This window comes from Strix uralensis, chromosome 8 (assembly GCF_047716275.1).
Source record: "Strix uralensis isolate ZFMK-TIS-50842 chromosome 8, bStrUra1, whole genome shotgun sequence".
Classification (NCBI taxonomy): domain Eukaryota; kingdom Metazoa; phylum Chordata; class Aves; order Strigiformes; family Strigidae; genus Strix; species Strix uralensis.
The window spans coordinates 19,230,048-19,257,035 of record NC_133979.1 but is presented as its reverse complement, the minus strand read 5'-3'; the positions used below and the strand labels follow the sequence as shown (position 1 = coordinate 19,257,035).

Sequence of the window (26,988 nt, the reverse complement as noted above, 5' to 3'; positions counted from 1 at the left end):
TTCTCAGTTTTCAGATCGAGCAATAAAACTACTTTCTGCTTGTGCTTTCTTGAAAGACAAGTATCATGTTCTTAGATCTATTCATCTGGGAAGGCCTGAATTGTGTAATACCTGGCTGATTTTTTTTTTTCCAGGGAAGATACAGTAAATTTAGTTAATTCAGTAGATGTAAACTTAATGTTTTCTTGGTCCAGTGTCTGAAACTACATTTAAATACTTTCTTAAAAGAGAACTTGGAAATACTGGCACACCAGAGAATTTAGACACAACTTGTCAATTTTGTCAAATGACTTCTGATAGTAGTACTGTGCACTTTTTTTTTGTTGAAGTTGGCTGTGCTACAGTTAGTTCCACTTTATCGTTTATCTGTCTTGGAAATAATTTTTAATTGGTGATTTCTTATATTTCAATCACTACAAATACAATGTAAGGGTGCTATCTTCAGTCATCTTTTGTGAAATATAAAAATAACTGTATTAAATTCTGGGTAATGGGAGTTCTTGTTTAAAATTACTTGAATATTCAGTTTTTCAAGTAGCTTACTATGAATAGAGACTACTTTCATTAGCTAATTTAGCCATTAAAAAGGATTCAGAGTCTCATTACTTTTGTTAGCTAACAATCACACTGAAATTGAAGTTTACACCTTACAACTGTTTGATTGGTTTGTGACATGACATAAACATTTTCTGAAATTGCAAGGAACTTAATTTGTTGAAGTGTTTTGTTCTTTAGGCTTATATTTTCAAGAAATAAAAATGAATTTGTGTCTCTCTTTGTGCTTTAGGAGCTTGTTCGAAAAGGAATACCTCATCATTTCAGAGCCATTGTCTGGCAACTTTTATGCAGTGCTCAAAGCATGCCAATTAAGGATCAGTATTCAGAGCTTTTGAAAATGACATCTCCTTGTGAGAAATTAATAAGAAGGGACATTGCTAGAACATACCCTGAACATGACTTCTTTAAAGAAAAAGACAGCCTTGGACAGGAGGTCTTGTTCAATGTAATGAAGGTAAGTCAGTATTTCAGCCCTGAAAATACATTAGCAAGAATGTGTACAAAGGTTTGGAAAATAATTTTCCTTGTGTATAGGGAACTTGCATCAGTTACATGTGCTTAAGTTTTTACAACTTACTTGTCACTGGAATGGTTTAACAAATTACATCCTGGTTTCAAAGATAGCTTTCAAATATGGGATTCCTATAGCTAATGGTTTTACTTTATAAGAGATTTAAAAAACTTAGTAAGTTTGCATTAAAATAAAGTCACATGCTAACTCCTGATAGTATAATGGAATAAAGTGTGCCATGAAGTAAAGTAAACAGTGTTGACCAAGACAAGAACATTGTAAATCAGAACTAGCATTGAGTTTTCAGGTGTTTCTGAACCTGCAAGTGGTAGCAACAAATGGCAGGTAGAAGCTAATGTGCAGTTGTTAACAGTGCCCAAGCACAAAATGAGAATGCCACCAGAGAAGTAAGTTTGCATTATCCTGTCTTCATTGTAGTAGAAGTTAATTTTTGAAAGACAGACTTTTCCATACAATGTAGTTTCAACAGAAAAGTTGGCAGCTTTCCAAATCATAGTAACTACCGTAACTCTAAAATGAAGATGCAGCATGCATGGAGATCACCACATTACCTCCACCTGTAAATACAACTGCAGCACATAAGTTTTCTGAACAGAACTGTTGTTTCTTTGTCTGGTCTGTCTCCTATATGAGTAGTAACCTTGTGCAGTTTGTATGCTAGCTGTCTCTGTTGTCTTTTGGCAAATTCCTGTAGTTGAAAACAGCATGACTTTTTTTAGGTATGCCTTTATTTTAGCTTTGTAGGCTATCAGAGAGCAGAGTTCATACCCCTTAGTAGCAGCAAGTAGCAACTAGAATATCTGACTACAAGTTCGGAATAGAATGTCTGTCCTCACTGGATTTGGGAGAGGAAGAGTATATTATTAGCAAAATAACAGCATGAACTATGATTGCTTTTTATTGATAATGAGTTTTTAATTGTTGAGAGTCTTAAAATTTTATTTCCCAGGCTTATTCTTTGGTGGATCGGGAAGTTGGATACTGTCAAGGAAGCGCTTTTATAGTTGGATTACTGCTTATGCAGGTAAACATGATTTTTTTAATATGTGAACCTTTAAAATCCCCACTAGAATGTATAATATATTATGGAGGTTTATTGGGAATTTTTATAATAGTTTTCCTTCATCGTTTTGTTACAATGGAATTGTCAAGGGCAGCTGTTTACTCTGCAAATCAAATGAGATTTATTCTCTATGGTTCTATTTGCCAAGAAGATACTATCTTTGAGTGGGAGAACATATTTATTTCTCAGAGCTAAGGTAGGATTGCAGGCTTGCAAGCTATTTTGATGAATGTTGTTTCAACTATTGACGCATGTCTCATTTCAATTCTATTATCAATTCTACTACACTGAATCTCCTCAGAGTTCAAGTAAAGTTTCACAGTTGATCTGATAATCTTAAAGCTGCCTTTGTATTACTGCCTTTTGTTTTATGACAAAGTAGGATATACTTGTAGACCTCCATTTAAGTTTAGAAATCACTTGCTAGAATTCAATATATGCAAAAATTCATTACAGTAATGGGTTATAAATCCCTTAAAAAACCAAAACAAAAGAAAAAAAACCCCACTGCATGCACACACACAAACTCAAACAAACTAAACCCTAAACTTAGTCTGATATATCCTTACATTTGTCCAGAGTTTTTACTGTGCTTTCTTATTTTCAATATAGATGCCAGAAGAAGAGGCATTCTGTGTGTTTGTTAAATTAATGCAAGATTACAGACTACGAGAACTGTTTAAACCAAGCATGGCTGAACTGGGCCTTTGTATGTACCAGTTTGAATGCATGATACAGGTACATACAAAATCTATCAAACTTTCTCTTCAGTAAGCAGTAAGGAACTTGAATTACAGTTCAAGAGCAGGCATGCCTGTTGGCTAATAGGGTGCTCTCTTGCCAGTAGCTAGTTTCAGAACTTCAGAAGTAAATGCATGTGGCTGTGTTGTCTACTTTTTTAACCTTTGGCAGACAGTGACTGGCTTTAAACACTGAAGCATGAGGATTTGTAATCCTGCAGTTTATGCATAAGAATGTCTAATTCTGTTTGGACTGAAGATTCTGAAAATCAGTGTCTTCATAGTTATTGTCTTCATAGCTGTTCTAAAAGATGGAAGCTGGGAGATACCCTTATATGAGAATTAAAGTTGTGTTCAGATTTGGGACACGGAACACTTCTTTCCTGGTCGAGCTGGTAGAGACAGACAGGTTTGTGTTTTGTAATCCAGTTGGATGATCGGGGTGGGATGTACATAGCAAATGGTCTCTGGCCATACCCTACATCTTTCCAGCTCTTTTTTTGTAGCTTGCTCTAGATGTGACTTAGGGATTTACAAGCTTGTGACTTCCTATTAGGATCAAGAAGTGTTTTTCTAACCTGTGCTTTGCAGGATAGAAGTGCTGTAGGGCATTCTATATGGAGACTTCTGATGCGTGGTTCTTGATAAAGACGAGTAATATCTTTCCTAGTCCTGTGTTACAAAGCTGCTGTCTGTGCTAAATATCAGTTATTTTCTTCTTTTATTTAAAATTTGTCACAAACATGGGCACATTAAAACTACCAGCAGAAGCTTAATGTATATACTTTTTTTTCTTCCTTTTCTTTTCCAGGAGCATCTTCCAGAGCTTTATGTGCACTTTCAGTCTCAGAGTTTCCACACTTCTATGTATGCGTCGTCATGGTTTTTAACTATATTCCTTACAACTTTTCCACTACCGATTGCAACAAGAATATTTGATATCTTTATGTCTGAGGTAACTACTCAATACTCATATGTTGTATTTCAAGAGTGGCTGTTAAAAGCAGTTATTTAGGTAGTGGTTTAAATCCCATTATGATGGGCAAGTCTCAGTAGTCTTGCTTTTTAGTCCTTATGCTTATCAGATGATTTTGTAGGGGAAGATGTCTGTGGATATAGTTTGTCAAGGAAGAGCAACTAAATCTTTGACTGTAGATACTGTATACAATTTTGCCCTCTTAAGTCTGTTGAAGAGTTACCAAATCTGTCAGTTCTGGATGCAGTGCAATAGCACTGCATACAACAGGGACAGCAGTTTCTCAGTATTAGAGTAAGTTTGGGGTGGAATTAATGCTGTTTTCAGGCCAAATTAAAGCTCCATGGGAATATGCGGTCCAAGAGGAGTGTTGGCATCTTTTATTGTCCAGATGATGAAGAGTAGCCAAAGAAATTTATGGAATTATTCAGTGTAACTATCATGAAGACACTTAAATCGTGTTTAGGATTAGAGCTTTGCATGGACCAAAACTTATGGTCCATTTATGCTCCTTCTCTGCAATCATCTTTTAGAAAATAGTAAATCCAAGGTGGGTCCTTTCAGTTTATGCACAAGAATGTCCGAGACAGCATATATGAGTGAGACATTCCCTTGTATCTGTTTAAATAGTTCAACTGTGTTATACCATGTCTGAAATGAAAATGGCTTTTTTGAGAAGTGCGTGGGGTGTTTTTGTACTAGATGTATTTAGAATGTTTGATAAAACTGTCATAGAGAACACTTGTGACTCAGGAATTTTTACTTCAGCACTAGCCTCTCTGAGGGGTTGGGTCCGGCATCAGGACAAATAGCTGGACTACTTGTTCTTGGGACAAAATAAGAAACCTGAAACTAATTTGTTGAGATATTTTTTTCAGTAGCCCTTTTGCTCGTTTGAGAAACTGGGGGAGATTTCCAACACTAATAAATCGTAGAATCATCCTGTACTGTTGACAATGCCATGAATAATTGTTGGATATTTCTTAACTTCTGTTTTCAGGGTTTAGAGATAGTATTTCGAGTAGGTTTAGCAGTACTTCAGATGAACCAAGCAGAATTACTGCAACTTGACATGGAAGGAATGTTACAGGTAAATTAAGGTCATAATAATTGTAAGAGATGTCTGAAATGTGTAATGTGTGTGTATTTCCTTGCAGCTATTAATTATATGTAATCTTGTGCTCTGATTGCTTTTAGCACTTTCAAAAGGTCATTCCACATCAGTTTGACAGTGGTCCAGACAAATTAATCCAAGCATCTTACCAAGTCAAATACAATGCAAAAAAGATGAAAAAGTAGGTATAACATTTTGAGAAAATAGATTATACTGTTGCTAAGAGCTACTGTTTGTTTATCTTTAAAACTAGCTATTCAGTATTTAATTTTGAATTTTCCATCTTTAAATTTTTTTGTTTTATACTATAAACAGTTAAAACTGAAGTTCAGTCTGCAAGAAATTCTTCTAAAACTGTATTTACTTTTATTTTAAAATACAATAGAGCTATATCTCATTTATAAAAATAATCTAAAAAGCTTTTGAATAAAGCTGCAAGTTATGGGGAATTACAGCACTTCTGCAAATAGGATCTGAATAGAAAAAAGCAGCATGTGTGGCAGGCTGTGGGTTTTTGTGGGGAGAGGGATTATTTGTTTTTCTGAGGGCGAAGTAGGGAAAGGAGGTTAAACTTTGATCTGGCCTAAATTTTTAAGACTAGTAATCACAGTGCTAAGGAGTGCACGTATGGTCAAGATTAGCGTCATTTAAAATATAAATGGATGAAACTTTGTAATAGCATTGATAATTGTAAAATCACTTTCATTTGGGGTTTGAAATCCTGAGCACAGTACTACTTTTTTTTTTTTTTAAGGTCAGTTGCATGTCTTATCTTTTCTGCCTTTGGTAAATTATGCTTTGATAAGACAAGCTGCACATACTGTGCTTTTCCAGGGTTAAGTTTGGCAATTCTCTGGTTGGTTGTAATGTATTGTACATTCACTGTTCTTGCACTGCAGTCTGTGTTAGGGTCTTTCAAGTTGAATTTGCCAGTCCTTCTGTCAGTGGCCTATGATCGATGCTGTAGAGTGAACAGTCTTCTCTGAAACAGAACTGGTAACAAAGCTTTCAGGAAAAACATTTTCTCTGAAAGCCGGTATAAATGTACGTAGTTTAAAATCCTGCCATTCCAAGTCTAAACTTCCTTGGTTGCCTTCTGTAGAGGCATTGTTTATCTCAGCTTGTTTTTCTTGTTGCCACCTTTTTCAATTGGGAGAACTTTGTGGTTTGCTGGAGAGGAGCCAAAATTGTTTTATATGTTTAAGATATTTGTCTCAAATCTTTTTGCATCTTTCTGTCTTCCAGGCTTTCCAAGCTTTGTTTTCTTTTGGCCGAATCTATCGAATCGATTATCACATCATTACACTGAATGGTTATTACAGAGTAGCTCCAAATCATTGCCACTGTAAATGTATACAGGCAAGCACCTGCACTTCAGAGTGCTGGTTCAGACTCTGTTCATATCTACAGAAGTCTTTGTGTTTAAATTTAATGTCCAGTCTAAATATTTACAGGAGTGCATTTCAAGTGTCTACTTAAACAGAGGAAATATCAATAATCTGTATCTCTGTTCTACTGTTATTTGTTAGGTACAACACCAAGCTATCCGCAAATTTTCTAATCATAATTTACGATTTCTAATTTTTAGGTTAGAAAAGGAATACACTACAATAAAGACAAAAGAAATGGAAGAACAAGTTGAAATTAAAGTAAGAGACCCAAAACAGATTTATTTATGGACCAGTTTAATTCCTAGATGTGGGGTTATATACTTGAGCTGTGTATGTAGCAGAACATAATTGAGGTCCCCAAATTCTTTTCTTTCAACATTTGTATTTGGGATATCTGTTCATAAAGGACACTTACAGTGAAATTATTGAGACTTCTGATGAACTTTTAAAGAAAAATCTTTGATGGAGACCTGCTGTATTTAGTTTTCATTATTTTCCCCTGACTAAAGCATGATTACAAATGGCATCATTTATCAGAGGTTCTGAACATGCTGGTTTAGATGTAAGTGTCCCAAACAGGCTTGTAAGACATGTTAAGATAGAGTTTATCAGAATGCACTTGAGTGGTTTATCATTGATTTTGAGATCTTGATTTTTCTTGTGCATTGGACCCCAGATTGAGTGTCTTCTGTCTGCGGTCACTTTTTCTTTTGGAGCTTTTTCAATTGATACATAATGTGAGGGGGGAAAAAAAAAATCACAGTGCGAGTGCAGTTTATGTTTCCCTTTTACTAACTGACCTGCTTTCTGTATGTCCTTAATCACTGCACCTTTTTGCTTTTGTGACATAAATAGGCTTTTGCTGTGTTTTTTTCCCTTTTTCACATTTTTTTCACAGCATGGTGTTTGATCTGGATTTGCTTCCTTGTGTCATGTTTTTAGCCAGTTCCATGAGAAAAGGTAGTAGGAGAAATGATGGGCAAGTGTAGTATATAAAGCTTAGTAGAGGGAGCAAGGTACAGCCTTCCTTCTTCCTGACCACTGCTAGTCATTTTGCCTTTCAGTATCAGTTTTTAAGGCATTGGTTCTTCAGAAAAATTCAGTGACATGCACCTGGGAGCACAAAGGTGTTCCAAGCTTTTCCAGGCAGTTTATTATCGTTGTAACAGGCAGCAAGGCAGTTAGCAACATTAGGCCTCCTGTAATGGTCTATAATTTGAAATCAGATGATTTGCAGGACTTAAATGGCAGCTCTCTGCAGAATAGGGCAGAATAAAATAATTTCGAAGACAACTGTACCATTAGACTCTTATTCTAACTTCAATCTTGCCCTGTTCATTCCCCAACCCCAAAACACCCCAACAAAAACAAACAAAACCCCCCCAACCCAACCAACCCACCCTAACAACCCAAAGCTGTCTGCTTCTAGGCCCTGCTTTGTGATCTGATATAAACCATTTCTGACTTGCTCTCTTCTGCTAAGAAGCTCTGCTGTTTTAGGGAGATGGAAAAACAAGCACATTGAGTCTGCCTCTTAGCCTGACAGAATAAAGCATTACTGAACTGATATCCATGGCTCTATTCTCAGGGCTACAGATCTCTTCTATCTGAATGCTGACTGCTAAAATTTACAGGAAATGCACTGGTAAAATTTGCAATTTGGTACAATTCTTTCTCACGTCTGGGGCATTGAGGTAAATAATTCTTAGTATAACCTTACAGATTAAATAAATATTATTATATAATTTAACATAAATTATTGGGAGGAAAAGGAAGGAAACTTGTAGCTATCTCATTAGCCTGTCCTAGTACAGGGAGTGCACTTTCGTGTCCCTTAACCATGAAGACTGTGTCTGGCTCTGTCAAGTCTGACGTGTGGTTAAGCCCTGTGGTTCACCTGCAGACATACTGCTTTCATCTAATGAATACAAATGCTTTCACATAACACAGAGGAGTTTTCACCTTTGCTGTATCAAACTCATCTTTTGAGTTAGTACATCAGATAACAGGATGTTAAAAAGGTCACTAATTATTTTTGTATTTATATTGATTTTCATAGATGTGATGATATAAAAACATTGTTAGATTGCTTGGCTTTTATCAGACTTCCAATTCATAACTTGAGAAATACAATTCTGAACTGTTTATATTCCAGAGGTTACGAACTGAAAATAGACTCCTAAAACAGCGCATTGAAACATTAGAAAAAGTAAGTATGTTGGTGATCAGATTTAATCTGTGTTAATTTATACTTAAATTGATGGCAATTTTATTACATTAAATGGGAATCTCAGAATTATAGCTTAGTGTTTTTCCTGCTAATCTATGGTTTTTACTAACAGTGATTAGCCAAATAGCATGGCAATAACAAAGCAAGTAGGGTCAGTGCTTGTTAAGGTTTAAGGTTGTTAGGTCTGGCTCTTAGTGAATGTGGAATCAAACACTTTGACATACCCAACTTTTGTTGTACTGTTTTCTTTCTGAATTAGAAGCATCTGTTCAAAGTCCAGAAGACTGCATGAAATAGTGGACTGCTTGGGTGGAAAAGAGGTTGTTATGAGGGAATCCTCGATTTTGAAAATCTGAAGTTGCTGAGTGTTTTTACATAGGAGCAAAATGACAGACCTACCAATGACCAGAGAGATGGAGATGAAAGCAGATAACTTCATCGCTAGTGAATACAGCAGTAGAGGGGTGCTGTTGCAGCATTCACATTCAGTACAGGAAGTCTGCTGTCATTTATTTATTTTTACACAGTTTTGAATTTTTGTAGCAATTCTGGGTACATGGGGCGGCAGTGGGGAGAATGTCTTTTACGACATTCTTCTCAGATTCAGTCTGGAATAGAGTTCTGTTCGGCTTCTCTAACTAGATAAAACTTTACAGGTATGCATGATAACTTGTTGGTATGTTGCCAACATGCAGGCATTGTTCTCCTGTATTCTGGTGTCACGCTTCCTGTGACAGATTGCATCTGAGCTGGTCTGCTCTAGAAGGAGAACATTCTTGTCCGTCTTAACCACAAATACCAACTATCTTTCAACAAATGAAATTGAATGCTCTTGTGAGTTGCAAATGGTTCATGTTTCACAGGGAAGAAAATGGTAAAGATTCAATTTAGAGTGACACGATTGAAAGATGTCACACTTCAGATATTAAATCCATTACAGTTTCTTCAAAAAAGTCAATGTATGTTAAATTCTAGTTAATTGACTTCTGAATTTAGTTTGGAAAAAAGCACATAATGAGGACATACTGTGAAAGTTGTGACCAAAAATACAATTTTGTAAACATCTTTGTTTCTAATATTGAAGTGCTGATAAAATTAACTGAAAAGAGCAGGCTTTTTTTAAGAAGTTTGAAGCTGTAGTGAATCACTTCAATGCTCTTGGAAAATTTATAATAGTAAATATCCCTATTTTATACTTAACTTGCAGAGGTTTGAAATCAGTTGTTTGTTGGTTTGGTTTTTTTAATAGGAAGTTCATGATGAACTGCCAGATGCTAGTGCTTTTGCAATTCTATACTTAAAATTTCAGAATTCACTTTCAGAGTATCCCATTCTGACTGGAATTGGAACATTTCAAAATGGGAAAATATTATCTATTAGTAAGAATTTCTGAAGATCATTATCATCGCAGCATCTGAAAAACAGATCAAAGTGTGAACAAACAAATTCAGTTCTTCTGCTGGAAGCTTCTTTTTATTTTGAAATATTTTTTTCCTCATCCTCACCTGTATGATTTAGTTGTGATTTCCTTAGTGTACCTTAATGACAAACACCTTATCTTCTAAGTAATAGCTCTTATTAACCAGTTTGAACTTGAATTTTAAGAAACGTTCCAAGGACAAAGATGGTCTGCGAAGAGATGTTTTCTTGTTCTAGAATCTGCAAAAGTTGAGTGCTTTCAAGGGTGATAGAGTATAAATTAATTAAATGTGCAGTTGAGGGGGTGCAGTGCTTGTCAGTGTGTATAAATGAAAGTTCTTTCTTGCAAAACTTTGTCAAGGGAAGAGAATCTATGAACTGCTCAATTGATTTACTGCAAGAGGTCACTAAAACAAAATATTAGCTGTCATAGTTGAAATTTTCTACTTGTGTCTGCCAGTTTGCACCATTTAACTTTCCTGCTTCATCTTTTTGGAAGCTTTTGTTCTGCATGAATACCTTGATGCTTAGTGGAGTTTTCTTTGTGCTCAAATTATGCCTTCCTTTCCTGTTGTGGACGGACCATAGACCACATCTTGCATCTATCTACTAGATTGTATCAGATAATGTATCAGTAAATTTGATTAATTAGGGAAGCAAGCTGTTCAGATAAAAATACCTAGTCTCCTGTAGGTGATTTTTTATGTGTTACAGAAATCTGGCTTTAAGACCTTCTTGTATCAAAAATGGACTGCGTTGAATCTGCTGCAGAAAAGGCTGCTTCCTGGGACTTTCAGGCTTGAGTTGCTTTAATTTATATGAAGAGTTGTTAATTTAGCAAAAAGAGTGTACAGAAAATGGGAGAACTTGGCCATTCTCTTTCTATCGGCTCTTGTCTTTTTTGTCACTATTATCACCCCTTTGTTTTTTGGTTTTTCTTTTCCTTATTCCTATCTGAATTTTTCCTTTGTAGGAAAGTGCTTCCTTGGCAGATAGATTGATACAGGTATAGTCTTTTAGTCTTTTCCTGTATGACTCTCTTCCTACTCTCAAAAAAACCCCAAGCTGCTTTAATGCATGCATATTTGCATGCCGTACTCTATCCCTGCTTTGCTGATTTGCAATAAATATAGAGCTAATCTCTTGCTAGAAACTTATTTAATTTTGTTTACTAAAAATATATAAACCCATTACCTGCACGTTGTTATAATTTTCCTAACCTAATGTAATTTTTTGGTACAAATCCCTATGAACAGATGGATTCTATGACACTGTATTAACACTGAAATTGAATATTGCAAGCTTAAATCTGTGCATGTACAACCGAGTAATATTGCATGAAAGGAATTTTATTGAATGCAAGTATACAATTGTGCTTGCTAAATGGATGCTGAACTTTGTAATGAAGTACTAAAGCAGCTGTTTAGTACTACCTTGTCCTAAAATTTCTACCAATTGTACTCTGTGCTGTTTGCAAAACCAATCTGATGAAATAAGCAGCTAAACATCACAAAGGCAGTCTTTCTTGGATTTGTCCTCAATTGCTTAAAAAAAATAAATTATGTCCTAAGGGACAAGTGACAAGGGCCCAGGAGGCTGAGGAAAACTACCTTATAAAACGGGAGCTGGCCACCATCAAACAGCAGAGTGATGAGGCCATTACTAAACTGGAGCAAGCTGAGAACACCATCAGGGAGCTCCAGCAGCAGCAACAATGGGTAAGGAGCCTGGCAGCACATCATCTCATCTTTTTCACTCACTTGTGTCTATTTTTCATCATCATGACATGGTCTCTGTGCTGTCATTGTAAATGCTTGTTCATTGTGATTTGCATTCTTAAAACTACACAAATTGGACTAAGTGGTATTTTGGTCTGTTCTTACTGGTAGATGAGATTCATAACCCTGGATAGATGTAAGTTATTAGTTTAAAAAAAAAACCCACCAAAAACCAAATAAACCAAAAAACAAAGCACACCAAAACACACCAAGCCAAAAACTCAACAACAACAAAAAAGCCCAACCCAAAAACCCACCACCACCAATGAAATACTAACAAAAAACCACACACAACCTTTGGTAGTTCCTAGTGCTAAGAATCTAGCCACTGCAAATTGCGTCACTCTGAATACTCAAAATTTTAGAGTTGATTCATAACGCCTCTACCTAGCTTCTCATTTAAGTTAGTCTCTTCCATGTTAACATTTCTTCTGTGTACCTGTTTTTTTCCCTAGCATGCTTAAGTTTGCTGCTTGCAAAAATAGAAGAGTATTGTCTCTCAGTTCGGAACTACAGGACTTTACTAAAAGGTGGGGTTTTATGTGCAGATAGAGCAGGAAAATAACTTAGCAGCTATATGTAGTGCTGTGTATGTGTTTTATGTAGTATAATGTGCAAGACTTCACACTGTTACTGTAAGACTGAAGTTACTTACAAGCTGCTCACTATCTTCTCTTGAGAGAGGGAGGGAAGCAGTTTCAGCAGTCTTAACTTGCTCAATGAACTCTGCACTAGCAGTGTTGATGTGGATATGCTCATGTTGTTTTAAGTAAGTGATATCCAAGTACTTGTCTGAAGCCCTGGGCATACCGGTGTATGAAATACAACTTTTTAGAACTACAGCATGCTGCAGCTGCTTACCAGATCCCTTACGGGCAATATAGCAGTTTGGTTTACACATCTTCCACTAGAGCTCTGGAAATACTTGTATTTCGTCTTGGAAGGTAGAGATAAGATTTACTGTTAGACTGAGAGGAAATCATAACTTAAATGCAACATTATAGAAATAGTTTATTACATCTGTTGAATGCATTTCAGTGTAAAAAAGATATCTTTTAGAAGAGTTGCAAGGAGTTACTAATGAACTGTTAATTTAATGTGAAATGCTGCTTTTTATTTAACTTTAGCAATTTCTTTAGCAAGAAGAACATGAAGAAATTATGATTAGGATGAGGATGTCCTAGCTATGCTTTCCAAAATTCTAGATGTGTTGTATTCTTTCAAGTGAAATAATGAGAAATATTTATAAGACTTGGGTAGCTAGCTATCTACTGTCTGATTACAATAGTACACATGCTTTTGGAATGTGTTTTTGGAGGCATCCATGTTACCTGTACTCAAAAGTTATTAAAAGAGACTAAAACGCTATATTTATCTATTCGTTAATTGATAGGTAATTTGACTTTTAAAGCTAATGCTTTTAACTATGCTGGCACCTTATTATGTAGCAATAATGGGGAAGCCTGGCAGGCTGCCTAGGCATGGGAGCTAGTCCTGAGCAAAACTACAGGTAACTGTGGATTGCAAAACTGGCTGGATTGGAGCTGTGAGGGCAGAAGATTGGATAGGTACTGCAGGAGTGGAGAGTAAGTAAAATGCAAGAATGGGCAGTTAGTAAGAGCCACACTTCCTACCCTGCACGCTTGCAGCCTTGTTTTCCTCCCCTTAAATGTGAACATGATTAAGGAAATAGTCTGACAATGTGTGGAACTGAGGCTGTAAATCCATGTGGTTACAGAGGGATTTGTGCGTAGTAGCTGAATAATTTTGAAATGTAAGGAATAGTACTGTGGTTTTGGGGACCCTCTGAATTAACCTGGACAATACAGCGAAAGTGTTAAGATGGTTTCAATTAGTAGTTCCCTAGATTCTGCTGCATTAGGAAGATGGGTAATTGAACACGCTTTTAACTGTTTCCAAGCATGGAAATAGGAGCAACAGCTGCGTGCACTTGGGGCACCATCTAGTGGAAATCCAGGAATTTCTCTTGAATTTTGGCATCTCCCTTTAAGCGGAGTACACCGATAAATCTTTTTGCCACTTCCTACTGCCAGTAGTGTTGCTCTTGGCAATATTCCTCTTCAGTATCGTCTTAGGAATATTTATGTTAACTGGGGTTTTTTGGGGTTTTTTCCTCCAATTATTTCAGTTTTATTTCTGATTAGCAAAAATGATTGCACAGTGAAATTATAAATGGCTACATAGTTTATCTGTACTTATTTAAAGGTACAACATCTGTCCTACATATCATAATCTACGTCTTTTCCAATCTTGAGTTGTCTGTTTCAGCATGATAGAAACTGTAAAGTTCAGGTATGAATTTCTTAATAGGAACGTATGAGAAGAACTGTCAAAGGATACCTGTGGCTGCCTCTTCAGAACAGCACTATGGGATTTAAAAAAAAAAAAAGAAAACACAACCCACTTTTACTTGTAAATCATGAGGCAAGAGAAATAAGAGTAGGGGTTTTTGTTTTGCTGGTAGCAAAAATATCTAAACCATAGAATTTCTAAGAAGGATAACATGTCCTTTGTAAAAAGGTTATGCATCTGTACTTAAATATTATCTAGGGTTTATTCTATCTGTTCTATGAGATTTGATAGCACAAGTTGGATGGCTTAAAGGTAAGTATTGAAAGTGCTTACGGGGGGGTGGGGTGTGTGTGTATGAAGAAACTCTCCATTGCAGGACTTATTTGTAAGGCAGAATACAGAGACAGATAGAGGAGTATTCTTTTGACTGAAGTCCAACACCAGAAGCCCAAATTACATGCAACTTTTTTTCCTGTGCTGAAGTGTTTATAGGGAGTTTTCAGTTGAACCAGAATGACTTTATTACTGAGTGCTGACTCAAGGTAGGGAGGTTGTTCTTACCGTTGTTTCTTAGTGAAAGGAAGTTCTGCTATAGTACTTCTCCCAGATAACCTGAAAATAGTACTAATGATCATATAATAAATCACATACCGAGTGTCATCAAATGTATTCTACATATTTCTGAATATATTTGAGGTCATTTGGAAGGGGGAAAGGAAGTGGAATATAATAAAGTTTGAGATGGAGACTTCACACTTAATTTTACTTTGGATGTGAACTTTAACATCTTAGTAGAGAGCAACTCGGCCAGTGTAAGGTTTTTAAAAATATGTGTAACCTGTACATTTTTTATACTGATAACTAAGAAAAAAATAACTGTAAAGCTAACAATATTTTGAAGTGCTCTTGGAGTTCAGTGCTTCAGCTACCTAAGCATTTGCCTGAATGGTTTTGAAGAGAATGGTACTAACCTGTTTTTGGCATGTCTCATCTTTAAATATAGAAACTTGCTAAAGGCTTCTGGATGTGGTGGGTAACCAAAAGATTGAGGAAGGTGGTTTCTTCCTCATACTGCTAGTAAATCAAGAACTGCATAGAGGAAGTTGTGTCTGACTTCAACAGAATACAGAAGGTTTTCTTTTGAGACATGCTAAGAGTGATGGTGTTTGAGGAGTTAAGAGGTGAGGGTAATCAGCCTGTTCTGACTTACTCCTGATAATCATGTGATGAAATTTTTTTCTCTGTTCTTTTTCTTCTATTGTTTCTAAGTGAGAAAGGTAGCTTCTGCTGGATGTATAAAAATGAATAATCTGTAACGATTTCTGCCAGTGAGATGCACCTCCAGAACACAAATCTGTCTTTCCCAGTGATACTCTAATTTTCAATGATTATCCAGTTCATCAGTCTGAATGCTTGAAAACTGAATCTGAGAAGTGACAGTTCAAGCTAAAATTGCTTCACATCTGATTTTTAAATAGTCTTTCCAAGTGTATTATGTGAAGATAGAATTTTAATTGACTAAACATTCGGATGGAAGCATATGCATTTTGCAAGGTAATTTATAGCCATGTATTTGGTTATTGTTACAGCAACTCCATAATGCATAGTTTCTTTTCAGGAACTCATGCTAAAATGACTGATAATAATTACAGAATCATAGAATTAGAACAGTTTGAGTTGGAAGGGACCTTAAAGATCATCTAGTTCCAACCCCCCTGCCATGGGCAGGGACACCTTCCACTAGCCCAGGTTGCTCAAAGCCCTGTCCAACCTGGCCTTGAACACTGTCAGGGAGGGGGCAGCCACAGCTTCTCTGGGCAACCTGTGCCAGTGTCTCACCACCCTCACAGTAAAGAATTTCTTCCTTATATCTAATCTAAATCTACTCTCTTTCAGTTTAAAACTGTTAGCCCTTGTCCTATCCCTCCACTCCCTGAGAAAGAGCCCCTCCCCATCTTTCCTGTAGCCCCCTTTAAGTACTGGAAGGCTGCTCTAAGGTCTCCCCAGAGCCTTCTCTTCTCCAGGCTGAACACCCCCAACTCTCTCAGCCTGTCCTCACAGGGGAGGTGCTCCAGCCCTCTGATCATCTTCGTGGCCTCCTCTGGACCTGCTCGAGCAGGTCCATGTCCTTCTGATGTTGGGGGCCCCAGGACACAGGGCTCCAGGTGGGGTCTCATGAGGGTGGAGTAGAGGGGGAGAACCCCCTCCCTCGACCTGCTGGCCACACTTCTCTTGATGCAGCCCAGGATACAGTTGGCTTTCTGGGCTGTGAGTGCACATTGCTGGCTCATAGTCAGTTTTCCATCCACTAGTACCCACAAGTCCTTCTCCTTAGGGCTGCTCTCAATCCACTCATCACCCAGCCTGTGTTTGTGCTTGGGATTGCCCTGACCCATGTGAAGGACCTTGCACTTGGCCTTGTTGAACTTCATGAGGTTTTGCCCGGGCCCACCTCTCCAGCCTGTCCAGGTCCTTCTGGATGCCATCCCTTCCCTCCAGCACATTGACTGCACCACACAGCTTGGTGTGGTCAGCAAACATGCTGAGGGTGCACTCAATCCCACTGTCCATGTCGCCAACAAAGATGTTAAACAGCACTGGTCCCAACACCAACCCCTGAGGAACACCACTCACCACTGCTCTCCACTCAGATATCGAGCTGTTGACCACAATTCTTTGAGTGTGACTATCCAGCCAGTTCTTTATCCACTGAGCAGGCTACCCATCAAATCCCCGTCTCTTCAGTTTAGAGACAAGGATCTCATGTGCGACAGTGTCAAATGTTTTGCATAAGTCCACGTAGATGACATCAGTTGATCTTCCCTTATCCACCAGTGCTGTAACCCTGTCATAGAAGGCCACCAAATCTGTCAGGCACGATTTGCCCTTAGTGAAGCCATACTGGCTGTCACCAATCACGTTCTTATTTTCCATGTGCCCTAGCATAGTTTCCAGGAAGATCCGCTCCATGATCTTGCTGGGCACAGAGGTGAGACTGACTGGCCTGTCTGACTGGCCCTGGGTCATCATCTTTTCCCTTTTTAAAAATGGGGGTTATATTTCCCCTTTTCCAGTCAGTGGGAACTTCACCAGACTGCTGTGACTTCTCAAATATGATGGATAGTGACTTAGCCCCTTCATCTGTCAGTTCTCTTAGAACCTGTAGATGCATCTCATCGGGTCCCATGGAGTTGTGCACCTTCCAGTTCCTTAGATAGTCTTGAACCTGATCTTCTACAGGGGGTGGCTCTTCATTCATGAGGCTGCTGAACATGTTTAGTGAACTTGAGGCTGCTCCTATCTGTCTATGGAGGGCCTCATCCACACAGTCTTCTTGGTCGGGTGGCCTGTAGCAGACCCCCACTAAAACATCTCCTGTCCCTGCCTTCCCGTTAATCCTGACCCATAAGCTCTCGGTCAGCTCCTCATCCATCCCCAGGCAGAGCTCTGTGCACTCCAGCTGGTCACTGACATAGAGGATGACACCCCTCCTCGTCTCCCCTGCCTGTCCTTCCTAAAGATCCTCTATCCTTCCATTCCAACACTCGAGTTCTAGGAGCCATCCCACCACGTGGGATTAAGAGCATAATAATTGATATAGGGAATATATGCTTGTAAATGACTGCTGCAACCTTATGGAAGGCTTCACTTTATTTTACAATATACTTTCTTTATATTATGTTCTGATTTGCAACCAAAAAGCAGAAAATAAATACTGTGTTTAGTAAAGTACTACAGTTAGTGCTTAAACGTGTTAACTAAGTTAGTTGGGCAGCTGCTGGACAATCTGTTAGTTACCCGTCAGTATAGAGAACTGGAAAAGCATTCTGTAATTACATGTAATAATCTGTCATAGGCCAAAGTAATACTAGGAATGGTTGTGTCAGTCTCTGAGATTTTACTATTTCTGAGATTTTAAGAAAAGTTGGGGAAAAATAAATCCACTTGTGTGAAGCCAAGCAAAGACTTGTTTCTTTCAGAATGAAATGACTGTAGAACTACATTTTTAGTGCTTCATATTACAGACATCTTTTCAACACAGCCAAGAAAAACAGTGTTACTGTGGTTAAAATGTTTGGCTGCTGCCTGAAAATCTGGATTCATATTGTGGTTTTTGTCACAAATTCTAGGGCTTAAGGCAAATATATAAAAGCAGGTTTTTTGCTAAAGTCAGTCTTAAAGTAGTTTTCAAACGTTGTTTTGACTGTAAACTTGTGTTACCTTCATATACTAAATTATTAAAATTGTGTGGTGTTTTTTTAAGGAGCAAAAATCACAACTTTGAACTTGTGAATATTGTTTTTTAAATCTGTTATGATCTTTGCTGTATTTTTTTGCCAGTCTGTCGAGACTTGATTTAAAGTTTGTTGTGGCTAAATAGATAAGTACTCATAACGTCCCTTAGGCAGGGGAAATCTAAAGACAGATTGAAAGAAAGCATGATTTATGCCTGAAACTGGATAAGTAACTTCTCTTACATTCTCCATTACTTATTATTTGACAAGCATCAGTTAGATTTTTGCAGTCCAAAACTATTTAGAGTACAGTTAGGTAGTGTTACAAATTCAGGATGTATTCAGACCTTCAAATCTGCTGTTTTCTCTTGATTTCCTGGAAAGTATAAGAGGACTTCCTACCTGAGGGAAGAACACTGCATTCGTTCTTATCGTAAGCAGAATCTGGAGCCAGAAATGTAGTGTCCATTTAAGCTGCTGTGTGTATCATCTGATGAACTTGTACAGACAGCCAGGGAATAGAGCGACGTGTTGTCTCTTCTCTGCCTGTTGTTACATGTGCTACTCATGCTCCTGTATGATGTGAAGCAGTTGGAGAAATGCATCGGCATTGTCCACCCATCCTATCCTTGCACTCAAATCAGGGCTGCCTTCACTGCTTGCTGAGGCAAAGATGCTATGTGGGTTGAAAATAATATGAATTAAATTGGTATTGTATAAGGGAAAATTAAGTGTTCTGTGTGTGTTCAGCTGCACAGTTAAGTAGGCCAAGTGCTTAAATGGATAGTCTCAGTGACACTAAAGACTGCCTGTATGAGCTAATTTGCCTTTTAATGCTTTGTATATATCCCCTCCGTTATAGCTCCCCATAGACATATATATAAGAAATATAATAAATTGTAACACTAAGGTTGGTTCATGTAGATTTTGAATCTGGATTGTACTGATAAGTCATGATGAAAGGCTTAGTTGGCATGCAGAAGTATAAAAATAAATGAAAAAACATTTTCTTGACCGTGTAGTTACATGTTGTAAACCTTGCTTTGTCCTGTTTGCCTTCAGTTTGTGCATTAAAGGCCAGGGAATGTCATACCCTAACAGAAGCATGTAGAACTGAAGACTTTTTTGTTGATCTTGTCAACTGGTTTTAGATTCAGAAAGCTAAATTGTTTGATGCAAACATAAAGTAAGAAATAGTTGTATCTTCAGTATATTGAATGCTCTACAGATTTTAAAGTTGCATCGTTAATTGAATAAAATGTCACCTATGAATCCATGTATAGTATTTGTTCTGCACAATGTAGTCCATGGCACCAAAGATGTATCAAATTATTTCCCTTTAAATTTAATTTTCAGGGTAGCTGTGCACACACAGTAACTAGGCAACTATGCTTTGGGGATTTCAACACCCATTTTTTTTCCTAAACCAGAAATTAAAATGCTGATTTAGGATGGCATGGCCTATCAAGCAAGTCTGACAATCTGTGGTGAATCTCAAGTCATTAAGTGACCCAAGAAAGAAATAAAATGTATTTTGAAACCATTGACTGGAGGAAAAAGTTAATGGGGGCTTTTGAATACAAATGCTTAGTATGACTTCAGTTGGATGTGTCTGTTGAAAGATGCAGTTTTGTGAAATTGTGCTTTAGTAAGTGGAAGGATAGATCTCAGTTAATTCCAACTAATCAACAGTCAAGAAATAAGTTAATAGTAAATTAATTTGAGTAGAACTGTGGGTTTTTTCCCTTCCCCCTGAAGTTTGCAGAGGATGACCTTAAGTTCTGCACTGCTGTTTTATTACTGAGGGAATGGGTTTGGGTGTGCAAAGCTGGCCGTGGATAGCCTTGGAGTAAGTCCTTTATGGAAAGAGCCACATTTCTTTATAGGTTGGGCCTGTACTGTCTGTCTAGAAGAGGCTATACTGCCACTTGAGCCTGGATTTTTCTCATAAATCCACAGGGCTTGCCTTAGAAGAGAATCTCAGAAGGAATATGTGTAGTGTGAATAAATGAGAACCAAGGGCTGGAGTGCAAGAAAGGGGCAAACCAAAGTGATTGTGCATTGAAGCATACATGGCTTTATTTTAAATCCAAGATTATGCAAGGCTTCTGTTGAATTGGAGTTCCAGTGAGTAGGGATCAAGAGAGATACTTGTATTAATGTTTTAATTAGCTAGTCTTTCCTAAGCAATTTTTTTTTTCTGCATATCACAAAATAATCACAGATCCTTTGAGAATGTTTCAGTTTGGGTAACAATGAGAGAAAAGTGTGAGTTGTTGCTCATCAGTACTAATAGGAGTCTCAGTTTGGTCTTACCCGTTTGGCTGTGTGGAGGGGCAGTTGTTTGAGAGGCATAGCATTAGGGTTCTTGTTAGCAGTCTGGATGGACATGTTAATAGACTTGTATAAGGTAAGCACTTCTGTTATCTTAGGCTAGCATTCCTAATGTTAAACACTTGACTGTACTTTTCACTCCAAATCTGGCATATAAAAACCCTTTCAAACCATCTGTGCTTCATACTAAACATATTTCTGCAAACTTTGTAGCATAAATGCAGTTCACGATACAGTGAAGACTTTGTGCTACAGCTGGAAAAAGAGCTGGTCCAAGCCAGGCTGAGTGAAGCAGAATCCCATTGTGCCCTGAAGGAGATGCAAGATAAAGTTCTAGAGATGGAAAAGGTAAATCAAACCAGGACCCTCCGTATAAAATAAAACTAGAAATAGAATACAGATCCCTGTAATTCTTCGCATGACTGCTCTAGACTCTTCTCTTCTATGTATTATGACTGCAAGATGCTTTTCAAACCTGAAGTTGATATAGCAAAAAAACTAAGATCTGTTTGCGCTGGGAAGGGTTTGTGAAGAACAGATAGCTTTTCTCCTGTTCCTGAAGCCCACTGCAGTGGAAAGCAACAAGAGCAGTAGGCTTAGGGTGAGCACTGAGGTGATGTGAAACTAGATAGCTTGGGTGGGGAAGCAGAAAGAGTTCAACGTTACCAGTCCCAGATCTTGAGTTTTTGAGTGTCTCCCACTTTATCCCATTATGGGCAGGAAAAGAATACTTCCACTGCTTAGTATCAAAATCTCTACTGCTTTTTTTTTGGATTGGCCATCCCAGTTTGTAGCTTACTGATGCAAGTTCAAGCTGTACTCAAGCCAAGTGTCACTTACTTTTCTTTGAAGGAAAACTTAACTGCAAAATAAAATAGAAAAAAAGGAAAGAAAAACCCCACTAGTTGACCTAACATAAAGCACGCTTTTCAGATCCTGTTGTCTTGGCTTTGGAAATGGTTTCCTCATGGAAATTTTAAAGATCTGTATACTCAAGAATGTGGCCAGAACTTACTAGCTAATTAGATTAACTCACTGGAGTCAAGATTTTACATTTTTTTATTGTCTGAGGGGCTTGATGGGAGTCTGACAGGTTAATAGTGTGGTAGTTTTTGCTGTACTGAACATTGATAAAAATTCACGATCTAAGGTATTTTTCAAAGTTCAAAAAGAGACTATTTATTTACTTAACCATCAGCATGAAGATAGCATACACTGAAAACTTAAATGTGAAGAAAAACTGGAGCAGCGGGGGAAATTCCAGTGTACCAGACAAACTCAGATGTACAGATGTCATAATTAGGCACATGAGCAAGTGACTAAAGTTAACTCCTCCAAATCTCTACAAATACAGCTTTTTACTGCTGTTAGTGATGTGTCATGTAATCTGGGAAAATTCTGCTCAATAACCCAAGACGTGCATCACTATACTGACAGTGATGTAAACATTCAGAAACACACCCTATCACTTCCTATATTGCCGGTACTCATATCCTGTGATTTTGAAACATGGAGGTGCTAATAAATGGCTGTTGTGCTGTGTTCTGTTAATGTTAATAATGTACTTTACTCTCAACTCTCAAGAAAACCTGGCAACTGTCACAGTATTATATATCTACAAAAATATGTGATTTTTGCTGAAAAGTACTACTGAGAAATACAGTAGGAAGTGTTGAAGCACAGTTCAGCTTTGAGTATCGGGTGACCAATGATTCGATGCAGGGATATTGTAGTTAGGCAATATGTCCTTTGTCTTTCCTCTCTGTGTTTTTCCCAGACTTCTGTTACTATCCTTTCATCACTGTTTTACTTTCCCCAGGTCATTCCTGCCATGTGTTTTCCTGTTTTCTGTTTAGCTTTCTTTAGTCTTTCTACTTCTTCCTCACATGTTTTTGTAAACATCCATGCACTTTCATCTGTAAGACCTTTTCTTGACTGGTGGTTGTTTATAAATATTAATGGATTGTTTCTTTGTCAACATATTTTTTTCTCCTTTTCAAAGATGGATGACCTACTTCCCAAAAACTAGATTTCCATTTACTATTTTTCCTGTAAGTCGAAAAAAAAGTTATCACTCTAAAAACTGTAATTTCAGTTCCTCATTTGCTTTTATCAACTAGCTCAAAATCTTTCAGATTTCTCTTCATATTTTTGATGATGTATGAAAAATAGCGTAAATAATGCTTTGTTAGGGATATGATCCAGGGGAATCTAGAAGTGAGAATACCTAAAACTACCTCATCAATTTTTTTTCTCTAGTTGGCAGTTGGAAGACATTTATATGCACTCACTGTACCCAGGAACTTAGATTTTTGAGGGATTTTATTTTGCAAGGGATATGTAATTAAGAAACTTTTATTAGTAATGTTATCATTCCATGTCTGTATTCTTGGAGTGGGTCTCACTAAGCACAATTTTATTCAAATACACATTTAAGAGGATGGTCCTTGTTGCAGAGGAACAGTTCTCTCCCTGATGAGGAAAATGTTGCTAGACTACAAGAAGAACTGATTGCAGTAAAATTAAGAGAAGCGGAAGCTCTGATGGGTCTCAAAGAACTGAGGCAGCAAGTCAAAGACTTGGAGGAACACTGGCAGGTATGGGTAGCAATACACTTCTAACAATTTCTATTTTCAGTGAATGATGATAAAGCAAAAGACTACGAAATTTTGAAGTGTAGAGATCAGGTAGAAAGTAGTGACTGTGGATCAAGCTGCTGAGGTGAGAAAATCTTTAAATGCAGCTGCCACAAGAAACTTTACTTCAAAAGCATGTTAGAAATTGGTCCCTGGTTGTTACAGATGGCAGGAAGCCGTGCTACCAGCTAACCATTCTGGTAGAAAGAGAGTACCTGATCAGTACTCCTACTGCACTAAATGTTAATAAGGGCTAGAAATAAGTAAAAGTCTCAGGATATACTTGCAATTCACTGACTTGCTGTAGTTGGGAATGACTGTCTTCAGCTTTTTAATTGTCTATTCTTAGAACTAGTAAGTTTCCATGGGTCTCTGGTTTTTAGGATAAACAGGAGCACTATAGCAACTTGTTCCCATATAACTCTGAGACCTTAAATGAAATACGGGAACACCAGGAAAGGTCAGGCATTGTCAGCAATGGCATGGTATTTTTTCAGCGTCATCTAGCTCGTACCACTGGAAGATGGAAAGATCCTCCCAGAAAAAACACAGTGAATGAGCTACAGGATGAGCTGATGACAGTCCGATTGAGAGAAGCAGAAACTCAGGCTGAACTGAAAGAGACCAAACAAAGAATGATGGAGATGGAAACACAGGTATGTTATTGAACACTAGCATGTGTGAATTGAGATGAATGCTGACAATTGGTGTCAAATGGTGGATATCCGATGACGATCTTTACCATCTACAGGCATGACTTCAGTTCCAAAATGTGCTTTTTTTAATGCTGTTAGACTAGGAGGGAGAATCTAGTGCATACAGTCCAATTAACTTTACTAAGCTTTCTGAATTTCTCATTTGGACTAATTGGTAGACTCTGTGAATGTGTGTGAATCTTCATTAAATTGTAACTGGTGTAACAAGAAAAGGTTTTTTAAATTTCACAAACCTAATTGATGATTCTGATAACAGTAATTCTAATTCTTTAAATGGCAGTTTTTTCTTTCTTCTGGTGAAATCGCCTATAGTAGATTACCTACTAAGGTCATGAGTCAGGTTAGTAAACTGGACTCTCAGCAATACAGCTGCATGTTGTCAGATTTTTTTAGCAGAAGCTTTACCTTTCATGTGCCCGAAAAGAAAAGCATGATTCACCATTGTTGAGACTTGTGGAGAAAATACAAAAATATCTTGTCTGCCAAGATCTTTTTTTGTGTAACTAGGAAATAAGTTGTTATTAAGCAAACAAACCTGAAATCAAAGTGCACTGAAGTCAGTTCGTGTTACATTAGTGAACTTTCAACTGAATCAATAAGCACAATGTGCTGATTGAGAAGGGTTTGTAATAGGCTTTTGAAAAATCTTCCTATGAAATACCTGCTTATTTAACTGTTACTTGAAGGAGACCTGTGCATCCACAAGGCTAAACAAACAAAAACTTTACTTGACAAGCTTCAGCAATCCCAGAAACCAAGAGGGCATGTGAGGATGTGCTACTGAAGAGAGATGGGCTAACTGCAAGGCACGTAGTGGCTTATTTCTGATAGAAGCACCACTTTTTCTATACCAATTGAATAACATTTTCCTCTTGCCTTAACTTTTAAAATTTTCATTAAAGTGTTGATACTGTTTCACTACGTACACTTAGGGTGCTTTTGTTGCTTTTCCCCCATCTGTGTATTTTAGTCAGTAGGGGGCATAGGTATCCTGCTGTCTGGATTATGCGTATTAAAGTCACAAGACCTTTGGGTACTTCTCACTTCAGTGTTACACATCAAGTTTTTATATATGCTTATGCTGTTGAGCTATCATTTGACAGAAGTGCACTGGTTCTTGTGTTATGTACTGGTCTGTGCACAGCTTCCTGTGAAAATGATGTGACTTGTACTAATGGCCTGATCTTAATTAACGTGCCATGTTACTTTCAGGAATTTACTGGACAGAGGAATGTGCACATAATATTTCTGACATACCTGATGTTTCTTCGATGCATCAGCTTGTTGCTGTAGTTGGGATACAAGTTCACAAAACCTTTGCCTTACCTAAGCAAGAGATTGGGAAAAACAGATGTACAGGAGCTTTGCAATAATGTTCTTACAATGATTCATCTGTTGTTTAAGAAAATATCCTGGTCATAAACCAAATGTCATGCAAACTTTTCTGACTTTGCTCAGAAAATTCTGAATGCTTTTTCATTAGAATTTTTTTATAATAAATGATTTATAAGTCTTTTTTGTCAGGCTTCAGGGAGTTAATATCAAAGATCATTCTTTAACATTTTATTTTTTTTTTTGTCATAAATTTCAGAATCAGATCAATAGTAACCATTTACGAAGGGCAGAGCAAGAGGTTACCAACCTACAGGGGAAGGTACAGTATCTTTCTGCACAGAACAAAGGACTTCTTGCTCAGCTGAATGAAGCAAAACGTAGACAAGCAGAGATTGAATGCAAGGTAAACAACATCGTGAATAGACTGTTTCGTGTGCTAATGTATATGTACTTTTTAGTCTTGTCTGCTTTTGTTGGGTGGAACTGTGTCTTAATTGAGAAGTAGAAATCACAAAACCAAAACTCTCTTTTACTGATTTGACAACATCTTGAATTTACCATCTCAAAAAAAATCACTTGAGGTTTTGACAGAGTTGCTTCTTTATGGCCCCACAAAGATAAACTTCTGAGTGTGGTTCTACTCGGAAAAGTGTCTGTGTATACTATAGAAAAGACACTCTTACACAACAGATTCTGATCACTGCTGTCTTTAGTGACAGAAGAGGTTCATTACTTCAATTCTGACTATTACTGCAGAATTAGTTTAGGTTCAAAAAAGGGAGTAAAAGCAGTATTTGAATGGAGAGGCCTACAGAAGGGAGCATTACAGTACTCATTGCCTAATAGTAACCAGACTTTTAGGGGACAGCCTGAAAACACTGGGCAAGAGTTGTTTTTATTACTGTCAATGCACAAAAGAGAGCCCAATCTGATGTTTGAATCTCAGATTTAATTAGTTAATTTTACAACTAAATCCATAACCATTTACTAATAACTTATGAGTTTAACTTGTGCACACATAATAGGGACAAGAAATAAAGGATAAGTCCTACAAATTTTTTCCTCTTAACTTGGATGAAAATTTTCCTGAAATTGCTACTGTTTTTTACTTTAAAAAAGGGCAGTATTAGTTGTATTTACTTTTAAAAAAGGCAATATCAGTTGACAAATCACTATAGTTAAGATATTATTTGCTAGAGACATGGAAACAACTTTTTACTTAAATCTTACTTCCAAAAGATGTATCAATAGTCCTTTATGAAATCAGCTAGTGCTGAACAGTCAGTAATTTCTAAATAGGATACTTATTAGTATGTTAAAAATAGTACTGTAATATGAGATGAATAATCAGAATACTATTTATTAAACTGTGTTGTGAATTGACAACCTCAGAGCAGATGCTGTTATATAATTTGTTGTTCACGATCACATCTTAGTTTTGCCTTTAATGTAACCGAACATTTTTTTATGTGCACTACTTGTTTCTGTTCTCATTCATGCAGAACACTGTTATTGGTCGAGTGTTTGTTTTTCAGTTTTATCCAGTGTACATGCATTGTATATGTACCATATGTACCCCGAAGACTGTATTAGCTGCAATTCCATCAAAGGTTTCTGT

At 37.3% G+C, this 26,988-nt stretch overlaps 1 protein-coding gene across 12 annotated transcripts in view; it reads left to right on the top strand.

Annotated features, from left to right (window-relative positions):
* The window catches only part of EVI5 (ecotropic viral integration site 5), an 85,774-nt gene that overhangs the window by 19,133 nt on the left and 39,653 nt on the right, over nt 1-26,988 (top strand). For 10 of the 12 annotated variants that reach the window (XR_012629869.1, XM_074876505.1, XM_074876503.1 and 7 more), the window contains 14 exons: nt 788-1,012; nt 2,040-2,114; nt 2,766-2,891; nt 3,705-3,848; nt 4,870-4,959; nt 5,067-5,164; nt 6,572-6,632; nt 8,530-8,583; nt 10,997-11,029; nt 11,595-11,741; nt 20,897-21,031; nt 23,140-23,280; nt 23,817-23,975; nt 25,627-25,773. Coding sequence is in view for 11 of the 12 variants with exons in the window: in XM_074876505.1 (XP_074732606.1) it covers nt 788-1,012; nt 2,040-2,114; nt 2,766-2,891; nt 3,705-3,848; nt 4,870-4,959; nt 5,067-5,164; nt 6,572-6,632; nt 8,530-8,583; nt 10,997-11,029; nt 11,595-11,741; nt 20,897-21,031; nt 23,140-23,280; nt 23,817-23,975; nt 25,627-25,773 (1,635 nt within the window). In the remaining variant the exon portion in view is untranslated. The remainder of the gene's footprint in view (nt 1-787; nt 1,013-2,039; nt 2,115-2,765; nt 2,892-3,704; nt 3,849-4,869; nt 4,960-5,066; nt 5,165-6,571; nt 6,633-8,529; nt 8,584-10,996; nt 11,030-11,594; nt 11,742-20,896; nt 21,032-23,139; nt 23,281-23,816; nt 23,976-25,626; nt 25,774-26,988) is intronic. The other 2 variants (XM_074876504.1, XM_074876506.1) reach the window with 2 other exon arrangements.